This window comes from Nicotiana attenuata, unplaced genomic scaffold (genome assembly GCF_001879085.1).
Source record: "Nicotiana attenuata strain UT unplaced genomic scaffold, NIATTr2, whole genome shotgun sequence".
Lineage (NCBI taxonomy): Eukaryota > Viridiplantae > Streptophyta > Magnoliopsida > Solanales > Solanaceae > Nicotiana > Nicotiana attenuata.
The window spans coordinates 250,194-260,772 of NW_017670247.1; the positions used below are offsets into that span (position 1 = coordinate 250,194).

At 37.0% G+C, this 10,579-nt stretch overlaps 2 protein-coding genes across 2 annotated transcripts; one reads left to right on the forward strand and one right to left on the reverse strand.

Moving 5' to 3' along the window:
* Positions 1-1,381: 1,381 nt before the first annotated feature.
* LOC109236602 lies at positions 1,382-4,498 on the reverse strand. The gene is made up of 5 exons (XM_019402791.1): positions 3,884-4,498; positions 3,084-3,791; positions 2,931-2,976; positions 2,290-2,488; positions 1,382-2,228 (listed from the first exon to the last, which is right to left on the reverse strand). The coding sequence occupies exons 1-5, from the start codon at positions 4,496-4,498 to the stop codon at positions 1,382-1,384; spliced, it is 2,415 nt and encodes an 804-aa protein (XP_019258336.1).
* Positions 4,499-6,204: 1,706 nt separating this feature from the next.
* Positions 6,205-7,061, forward strand: LOC109236621 (ferredoxin-thioredoxin reductase, variable chain-like). The gene has a single exon (XM_019402814.1). The coding sequence runs from the start codon at positions 6,411-6,413 to the stop codon at positions 6,903-6,905; it is 495 nt and encodes a 164-aa protein (XP_019258359.1). The 5' UTR covers positions 6,205-6,410; the 3' UTR covers positions 6,906-7,061.
* The last annotated feature ends 3,518 nt before the right edge of the window (positions 7,062-10,579 follow it).

Sequence of the window (10,579 nt, forward strand, 5' to 3'; positions counted from 1 at the left end):
GTTTGGTGAAGAGATCGGCAAGCTGTTGAGTTGATGGTATAAATGAGAGAGTGATGATCCCAGATAGGAACTGTTGGCGAACAAAATGGCAGTCTAATTCGATGTGCTTGGTCCGTTCATAGAATACGGGATTGCGGGCTATGTGAATAGCCGCTTGACTATCGGAGTGAATGGGTACCGGTAAGGTCGCCGGTGTTGATAGGTCAGCAAGAAGGCGAACTAACCAGGTTATCTCAGCTGTGACACGCCTGATGGAATGATATTCTGCTTCGGCAGAGGAAAGAGATACAGAGACTTGCTTCTTGGATTTCCAAGAAATAGGAGCTCCACCAAGTGTGATAAAGAAACCACTCACAGATCTGCGAGAATCTCTACAAGCGGCCCAGTCGGCATCGCAAAAGGCTAGTAAATCAAACGAGGGATTTGCTGATACAAAAATCCCTTGAGACGGATCAGAGTGTAAATACCTCAAAACTCGCAGAGCTGCGAAGAAATGTGAAAGAGTAGGCTGCTGCATGTACTGACTGAGGCACAAAACAGCGAAGGACAGATCCGGTCTCGTGTTGGTGAGATAATTTAGCTTACCGACAAGATGACGATAAAGAGTTGGATCTTCCATTGGAGGACCAAGATCAGCATGAAGCTTGGCACAGGGATCAAGTGGAGAAGATACTGCTGCCCCTGTATAATCAAATTCTTTTAACAGATCCAAGGTAAATTGTCTCTGACTAATGATAAAGCCTTGTTTTTCCCTTAGAATTTCCATGCCTAGGAAATAGTATATGTCTCCTAGATGTTTGATTCTGAATTCTGTGCTGAGAAATTCAGTGATTTGAGAGAGTTCTGTGAGATCATCTCCTGTCAGAAGTATATCATCCACATAGACGGCAATAATAGATGATAATGCACCTGATTGTTTGTAGAACAAAGAATAATCATTCAAAGAACTCGAGTAACCTTTATAACTTAGTGCCCCTGCAAGCCTAGCATACCATTGTCGAGATGCTTGCTTTAAACCATAGAGTGATCTTCTCAAAAGACAAACTTGATTAGGTTTAGGGGGGGAAACACCTGCAGGAAATCTCATGTAGACTTCCTCCTGCAGTTCCCCATGCAGAAATGCATTATTGACATCCCGTTGTGAGACTTTCCACCCCTTTTTGACAACTACTGTCAACAAACATCGAATGGTGGTCATTTTAACCACAGGGGAGAAAGTCTCAGAGTAGTCTATCCCTTCTCTTTGTATGTCCCCCCCTGACCACTAGTCTTGCTTTCAATCTTTCTATAGTCCCATCAGAATTATGTTTCACCTTGTATACCCATTTACAAGGTAGAGCCCTCTTTCCTGGTGGCAAATCAACCACATCCCAAGTGTGGTTTAACTCAAGGGCTGCAATTTCTGCATCCATGGCCTGCTGCCATCCTGGGTGAGAAGAAGCTTGAGCAAAGCTTCTAGGTTCTGTGATAGTGGATAAAGAATAAAAGAGCTTTGATTAGGGAGAGATAAAGCTCCAAAAGAGTAAACAGTTGGCTGGGCAGGATGAGTGAAATAGGTAGATGTGAGGTCTGAGAGAATGATGGTGTTGCAAACATAATCCTGCAAGTAGGCTGGTTGTTTGCTGACCCTGTCAGATTTTCTGATTGGTGGAGGTGGAGTAGGAATTAATACAATAGGATTAGATCTGGGAGGAAAAGGAGAGACAGGACTAGGTGAAGGAGTGAGTGAAGGATCTTGAAGGTTTAGGTTAGGAACAGGGGCAGGAATATAATCAGGGGAGCAATTGCTTGGTGCATTTGGAGGAGGAATGATGTACGAAATAGGGCTGTTAGGTGTGAAGGAGGGACTAGAAGAAGGTGAGCCTTGATCTATGTGAGATGGTGTGGAAGCTGGTTGAGAGTGATCAAGTATGATAGGAGTAGAGGGAAAGTAAGGTGGAATAGAGGGGCTGGCAGAATGAGCAAAAGGAAACTGATCCTCATGGAATCTTACATCTCTAGATACAAAGACCTTTCTGCTTGCTAGATCCAATACCTTATATCCTTTTTGATGAGCAGCATATCCCAAGAAAACACAACTTGTTGTCCTGGGAGCAAATTTCCCTCTGTTGTGACTCAAAGTAGAGACATTACACAAGCACCCAAAAGATCTTATGTGCTCATAAGTAGGTGGCTTACCAAAGAAGGCCTCATAAGGTGTTTTTCCTTTCAAAATTCTGGATGGAAACCTATTGATCAAATAAGTAGAGGTTAAAATGCACACCCCAGTATGGTAGAGGAACATTAGACTGGAACTTCAAAGCTCTTGCAACCTCAAGAAGATGTCTATGTTTCCTTTCAACCACGCCATTTTGTTGTGGTGTGGCAACACAAGAAGTTTCATGTAGGATTCCCTGTTCAAGTAGAAAATTGGATTCTTGTGTGCCTTTTCCTAATTCCAGTGCATTATCTGATCTTATCTTCTTCACTTTCTTGTTAAACTGTCTTTCTACCAAAATCAGAAATGATTTCAATACTGAATATGCATTGCTCTTTGGACTTAACAAGAAAGTCCAAGTCCCTTTACTGTAGTCATCCACAATGGTTAAGAAGTACTTAAAACCATTATATGTTGTGTTTTTGAAAGGACCCCAAGTATCAACATGTATTAGATCAAAGTTACCATGTGTTTTTATTTGATTGATAGGGAAAGGAATCCTAGTTTGTCTTGCTTGAGGACAAACACTACAAACATAATCAAAATTTGAGGGAAAATGAATGAAACTAAACTTTTTCATTATTGGGAAAGGCAAATGCCCAAGCCTTACATGCCAATCCTTTACATTTGAAATAGCATTAGCATTTGAAATTGCTTCCTTTTGGAATTGAAACTACATGCGGACTAGATAGAAAACTAGACCCTATACTAGTTGGCTGGAGCAGGTACAAACCATCCCTTACTTCACCAAAAACTTGTCCCCTCCTCATTAAAGGGACCTGCATCAGACATGCACTAGAAGTGAGATTTAAAGAACAACTGAATTGAGCACATAACTTATGAACAGACAATAAGTTATATCTGAAAGAGGGAACATAAAGCAAACTCTGTTGAGTGTCATGTCAGGCTGTATGCAAACACTTCCAATATGTGTGACATGTAATTGAAATGAATTAGGTAAGCCAATATGTAAAGGGACAGGAAGAGGTGTTAAATTGAGGAAAGAATTTGAATCAAAGCACATATGCTCTGAAGCTCCAGAATTAATTATCCAAGTCTTAGTGTTAAAAACAGCGAGGCAGGTTCCAGAATACTTAAGTATAGTACCAGCAACTGCATTTGCATTGATTTTAGCTCCTGTATTTGCTGCTCCTCCAATCTGTACTTGCTTTATCAGATTCACTAGCTCTGAAACCTGTTCTTTGCTGAAGAGTTGATTCTGGATGTTCCCAGTTCTTTCATTTGGAGTAACTTCCATTTCTGCTCCTTCTTGGCTTCCCATCACTGCATTTCCTTTGATTGTGCCTTGATAATTCCCTGCTTTGGTAAACTGAAAATCTTCAGGAAACCCTATCAACCTGTAGCAGTCTGACCTAACATGCCCTGTCTTCATGCAGTGAGTACATATTGCATTAGGGTTGAATTTGGTCTTTCTTCCCTTGGATTTCTGCTGTTGATTCCCATATTTTTGTGTAGGATTCCAGCCTCTTGAACCATTGTTTCTTTGTGTTATCTTATTTTGTGTGTTTGCCATAAATGTTGCTCTATCTGTTGGGTAGTGAGGGCTGAGGTATACCTCCCTTTGACCTTCATCCTGTAGAAGTATTGAGTAGATATGATCTATGCTAGGGAGTGGGTTCATCATTAGTATGTGTCCTCTTGCCTGTGCATAGGAATCATTTAAACCCATGAGAATATGAATGATCCTTTGATCCTCCAAGAACTTTGCCACCTTCTTCTTCCCTTCACATGACAGTTGCAAGTACATTCCAAATAAGAGTTGAGAGAGTCCAGCTCATCCCACAACCTTTTGTGTGTTGTGAAATATCCTGCTATGCTGCTGTTTCCTTGTACTGACTTTGCAATTTCCTTTTGTAGGTGATAAAGTTTGGCACCATTTGATTGCCCAAACCTATGTTCAAGGCCGTCCCAAAGACTTTGAGCAGTCTTTGAGTAAATCACGTTGTCTCCTATCTCTTTGGAAAGTGAGTTTAGTAACCAAGAGGTTACCATATAATTTGTCCTACTCCATTGAGGGTGTTCCTTAGACGCCAGATCTGGTTCAACACAGGCACCATTGATGAACCCAATCTTATTCTTGGCTGACAAAGCAATCAATACTGACCTTCTCCAGCCTGGATAACCTCTTCCATCAAAAGGTGAGTTCACCAGAGTCATCCCAGGTGCATCAGATGAATGCAAAGAATAAGGGTGATTTGTGTATGTTGTGACTCCAGAACTGGACGAACCAGATAGAGGAAGAGTAGGTGAAAGAGTGGGTGAAGCTTCATCTCCTGCCATGGCTGAAAGCTGAATTGCAGGGAAGAAACAGAGAAGATGATTGGTGATTGATTATAGATGGATCGAGCTACTGTTGCTCTGATACCATGTAAGAAAAGGACCATGAAATAGGAGAATTTTCCACTGATTGTATTCATCACTCAAAGGTCTATATGTACAAGTAAATTGCTGTAAAGAAAATTGTACAAAGAAAATCTATGTACACTTGTCCTATTCCTATTTATTGTGCTGTAACTATATAACAGAAATATTCCTTTACTATGTCCACACATGTGCTAAGCACATGCTTAGGTCTTTCTAGAACAAATTTAATATACAGCTGCTTCTTCCATATCTGATGGCTGAGAGATGAAGATCGTTTATTTTCTTCAAGGGCTAAGATCGAGTCACGTAAGTGAGTGAAAATTTCGGACATAAGATTGTTTAACCTAGTTAACTCCGAAACACTTTACTCTTTGTTTTTCCAATCCCTTCCAGTCTTTCTTCTTCTTTCTTCTTCAACAGAGGGGTTGGCTTCCTTCTTCATATAATGAAATCGATCCTCAGCTTTGTGAGGCTTTTCTATTTCAACACATGGTGGTCTCCAAATAACTTGTCCATTTTAAGAGAGTGATTCAGATTAATCCTAATCCTCCGTGATATTTTCTCTTTTCTTTATTTACTCTTTCTTTCTAGGTGCAGAGTTAATTGGTATAAAAATCAGAAAAGAAAAAGAAAAAAAGTTAAAAGGAAACGAATGATTAAATGGAAGAACAATATTAGTTAGAATAGACGAAATTAATTGAAGAAGTTAGAATATGAGATGGGAAAAATGAGAGAACTAGTGTTGTTCTTTCCTCTTATTTTCTTTGTTGAATGGATAAAAGAGGGAAAGAACAATTAGAAAGGAAAGGGAAAGAAAAATTCTATCCGATGCAACAACTAAAATTTTTGAAAAGTGCTGTTGTCATCCCTCACCAACAAGGTAAAATCTAGCCATTTGCCACTGGCATTATGCTAGTATTTGTTACTTCGGTGGCAGTCTACATACATATATAAACATACTGTCTCGGTCGAAGCTTGTAGGTGGCGTGCCACCCTTTCGGGATCCGCCCATGCTTATAAGAGAATCTGCAGGCATACTCGGTACCTAATAGTTGTCATTATATTTGAGTATATAACAATGAAATTTCTACTTTATCTTATGCCGTTAGAGCCAAGTCAGTTCTGATTATATGCAATTACCTAATTAAAGCTAGCATTTAGTTACGTTTCAAATTTACCTTTTTAAAAATTCTTTACGCTGAGCCTTAGTTGACCATTCAACATTTGTTTGTTGTATTTTATCATCTTAGCTAAACCAATTCCAAATGTGCTAAGAAATCTATTACTCTAGTTGTAATATTCCCTTCGTCCCAATTTTATGTTATTGTTTCACTAGACAGTGAAATTTAGAAAATAACGAAAAACTTTTGAAATTTATGATCTAAAACGAATTATAAATATTTGCATAAGTATAGATTTCTCATGAAAGGTAAAATATGAATCTAAAAATTAAATTATTTTTAAAATAAAAAAATATTAATATCACATAAGTTACATCAATATTGTAGCCTTAAAACGTGATAGGCAAAATTGTTGTTTAATGGCAAATATCAGGATATGTAATTGTCGCATAGCTTCAGTCACATACCCGTAGTTAGCACTCCTCGTTGGATCTTTTCATTTTCTTCTAAGGACAAAACCTCAAGCATAGCCATGTAATTCCTCCTATAATAATCTCATACTTCAATCAACCAATTGGATAAACCTTATAAATTCCACCACCACAAAAATCTCAAAATCTCTCCCCACAAAATCCCCCATCAACAAAAAAGCAAAAATAAAAATAAAAATCTCCCCTCCAAAAACACTGTAAACCAAAATCACCACCATGACTGCTTCAAGTCCAGCTTCCTTTACATCATCAATTCTCAACATTCTCAATGCCAAAACCCCATCTTTCATTTTAAACCCTAACCCTTTTCCCCAAATCAAAGTCAAGAAATCAAGAAATCCTAAAAAAACAAATGGGTATTTCATTTCTAGGTCTGTAACAGTCGATAACCCCACCACTGTATCCTCTTCATCTGCATTGAACTTAGATGAGGGAGTTGATGAAAAATCCGCTGAAGCAATTGGGAAAGTTGGATCTAGGGTTAGGGTTACGGTTCCGTTGAAAGTGTATCACGTGCCTAAGGTTCCTGAATTGGATTTGGTAAATAGAATTGGAACGTTGAAACAATACGTGGGTTTTCATAAAGGCAAACAAATATCAGCTAATTTGCCTTACAAAGTGGAGTTCGTGGTGGACAATTTGGAAGGGCGAGATGGTCCGGTTAAGTTCTTGGCACATCTTAAGGAAGATGAGTTTGAGTTTCTTGACTGATTTAATTTCGGTTTTTGATTTGATAATTTTAGTGCTTTTTAAATGATTACTGTGTTCCACTGAATATATGAGAATAATCATATGTACAAGTATTATTTTCGTGTATCATTTTGTAGATCTAATTTTTTAAATAAAAAAGATGGTTATTTTGGCTCATTTCATTGGGTTGTCTTAAATTTGTTGTTACCACTATTAAAAAAGATAACATTAGCCGAGTTTCTATAGGAAACAACCTCTCTGCGTACACGCTACCTTCCCCGAACCCTACCTGTAAGAATATACTAGGTTTGTTGTTGTTGTACTATTAAAAGAGATAACATTGCTCCCGGTACTTGTGTTGGTGGGACGTAACAGGTACTCAGTGGAATAGTCGACGTGTGTGTAAGCTGGCCCTACACCATGTCTTTTAAAGAAAAAGATGACATTTTGTCAGCTCTGTTAAGAAAGATAAATGTGTGTTAGTCTAAGTAACAATTTGTGAAACAACAGTAGGATATAACCAATAATAGATTGTCTCGAGTTAATGTTTTGGTAGTCTACTCTTGCTTGGATGTTTCCGTCTAGTCCTTTTTCTCTTCTAATTGGTAGGTATTTGATTGTTGGAACGACCAGAAAAGTGTGAAACCCTTATGATCACTGGTTATTGAATCTCTAGACTTGATATTTAGCGTGTTTATGGTGGAAATATGAGCCCGTTTGGATTGGCTTATTTTAAGTGCTTTTAAGCCAAATTGGCTTTTAAGCCATTTTGTCATGTTTGGATAAACTAAAAAAGCGTTGTTAAGCTAAAATGACAAAAATAAGCCAAAAGCCAAAAGTTAGAATTCCTAACTTATGGCTTATGCTTAAAAGTCACTTAAAATAAGCCCATCCAAACGGGCTCTATATATCCTATTAAATGGATAACTTTAGTTACAGTGTTTATATGAAATGGTGACTTAAGCATGAAGTGTTGGAAGACTTGAAATGAGTGAGAGTTCCAAAATTGCTGGCAAAAATGTTATGTTTTGTCGTATGTGGGAAGCTTGATTTGGTAGCCATGGTTGTACTTGGAAAGACTTACTAGTAAAGTACTAATGTAACAAGTGGTAATCATCAGATGTGAAAGAGCCTCCATAGCAATTGTACTAGCAGGAAAAATGCTGCATTGCTCTCTTTGCTGAATGAATTGGAGCTTGAGGTTTTAGTCTAAGCTGAGGCATGTTATCTCTTTTGAGGAGAGCCAAGAGCATATGCACGTGTACTTTGATATGTAGATAAATATAAGAAAAGTTGAAGCAGAAAATAAAAACCAAGGAACAGACTTTAATTATTGATTACATATCGTATACTTGTAAAAAAATTATCGAACATAATATACTATGAAATTTCACACTGTAGGGTTTACTAGGGATCAATCAATAGAGTTTGGGAACTGGTACACATTCAGCACCTTCTTAGTGTTGTATTACAGCAGTAAGAGGATTACCTTATTAAAAAACACAGAATAGTTTTATGCAAATCAAGGCAAAGACAGGTGATGCTTGGCTCAGAGGTGTTGAATGATAAGTGCCACCAGTTAGGGATATGGCCAAGCAAAAGAAACAGAAAGTAAGCCTGAGGTGCAGAGGCATTTGCCTTTGTTGATGGCATGATTGGTATATGAAATTTCTTGCGTTTGTTTAAAAACTACACTTGCATAAACTAGATGATAGTCAATACTTTAACTTCTGTTGATCTTTTATGGCTTATACCATATCTCTGATCATTATTGTCAGTTTATACCATATTTTTCTGTACACACATATCAAATCATGCTCCATTGTATCGCCTACACTTTGGATTTGAGGGAATGCTGTTTGTTTTTACTTGCATATGCTTTTAGCAAATTAATAGATCTTCATTATACCTTAGCTTCTGCATTTTTCCGCTCTAGAAAGTTGCCAAATTCATGGAGCTTCTTCTCTGCTGTTGGGATCATGGTCTGATAATAAACAATCGACAAATGAAAAATTAATTGGTTCTCTTCGCTCTTTTCATAATGCCCAAACTGCGGAGGTTGAGGTTGGAGAGACAGAATTTTGAAGGTGTACAATCATCGTGACTTTAATATGATATTAATTGTTGTCCTTAGATAGTAGGATCATATATGTAAGATCAAAATAGCGGCACAGGGGATTGGAAATCTTTTTCCTGTAAGCTAAACTTTGCTCATAAGCTCGATAATTTCATATGCAAGCAACTTCTATCTCCAAAAGTTCATACTATAGCAGATACTAGGTCTGAATCTTTGTCGATAAGTTGAAGTATGGTAAAGTTACAATAAATTTGTCTTGAAGTAGCTGTTCATAATGTACTCTCGTTTTAGTTATTGTTAAGGTTGCTGCAAAAAAGCAAAGAATTGATATGTTGGCATAAACTGCTGAAGCTTTATATGTAGTTTATGATTATATGTTATTAAGGCATTCATACTTTTGCTATATGAGCTCTCATTGATATATAAGATCAGAATGTGAAAGAACCTGCCATCTCATTGTACCTACCAGTTTTTGATTTTTTACTTGGTAGTGTTTCATTGTATGCCCTACCTTTGTTCTTGGTGTCTTTTGAAATCAAGATGCTAGATTGCTTCATATATTTTGCAAACTCGTCAAGCATACCTCTTTATTGATGTAGCCAACTACCAATTTGTTTGACTTCAACTTTAGACTTGGGGAACTTTTGATCCAACTAGTTTCCAGGTTGAAGTTGTCATGGTTCTAATACAATAATGATTTACATTTCAATCCAAGCTTCCTATATAAATCGACTACATACCTGGTATATAACACGAGATGGTTAAGGATGGAGGAGTGCGTATCATTCCACTATTCGTTCCATTTTTGGCAAACAATATTATTATCAAATAATATTGTTAATATGATAGACGACTGTAAAAACTTGTCTCATCTAATGACTATCTTTCAGAAGGCCTTGATCCTCCCATTGATAGGTACGAGATATCCATCTTACGCTTGAAAAAAACTTAGAATATTCATAATTGCAGGTTTATAACCTGTTTGGCCAAGCTTGTCCAAGGTGAAAAGCACTTTTTTTTTTTTTTTTAAATGTTTCTTTTTAAAAAAAAAAGTTGAAGTGTTTGGCCAAGTTTTTAGAAGAAAAAAAGTGCTTTTGAGCAGAAGCAGAAGCAGTTTTGGAGAAGTAGAAAAAAGTAGCTTCTCCTCGTAAGCACTATTTTGAAAAGCATTTTTGAGAAAAATACACAGAAACACTTATTAAAAGCTTTGCCAAATACTAATTGTAGTTCATAAGTGTTTTTCAAATTATTTAGTCAAACACAAATTGCTTCTCACCAAAAGTACTTTTGATAAAAAACAAAATAAGCCGATTTTTAAAGCTTGGCTAAACAGGCTATTACTCAACATCTTAAACAAGTTTTTATTGGCATGAAAATTGTATGTATATGTGTGTATATATATATATATATATATATATATATATATATATATATATATATATATATAAGTGGGGATGACACACATTATTCAAATTTTGATTTCTGCTACTGTTATGTTTTTTAGTCTGATGTATCATTTACCACTGGTTCGCAACTCTAGGAGGATATTATGCATTTCTTTTCCTTATCTTTGCTTGATTTGAAAACTAAACAATTGAAATAATACCTGAGAGTCAGT

What these genes read in the sequence shown, in the direction of transcription:
- LOC109236602 (XM_019402791.1), bottom strand. Translation starts at nt 4,498, where the DNA reads ATGGCAGGAGATGAAGCTTCACCCACTCTTTCACCTACTCTTCCTCTA. An exon ending in CTGACATGACACTCAACAGA is followed by an intron (nt 2,977 to 3,083) that starts GTTTGCTTTATG and finishes TGTCTGATGCAG; the next exon opens with GTCCCTTTAATGAGGAGGGG. An exon ending in GCAAGAGCTTTGAAGTTCCA is followed by an intron (nt 2,229 to 2,289) that starts GTCTAATGTTCC and finishes TTTGATCAATAG; the next exon opens with GTTTCCATCCAGAATTTTGA.
- LOC109236621 (XM_019402814.1), top strand. Translation starts at nt 6,411, where the DNA reads ATGACTGCTTCAAGTCCAGCTTCCTTTACATCATCAATTCTCAACATT.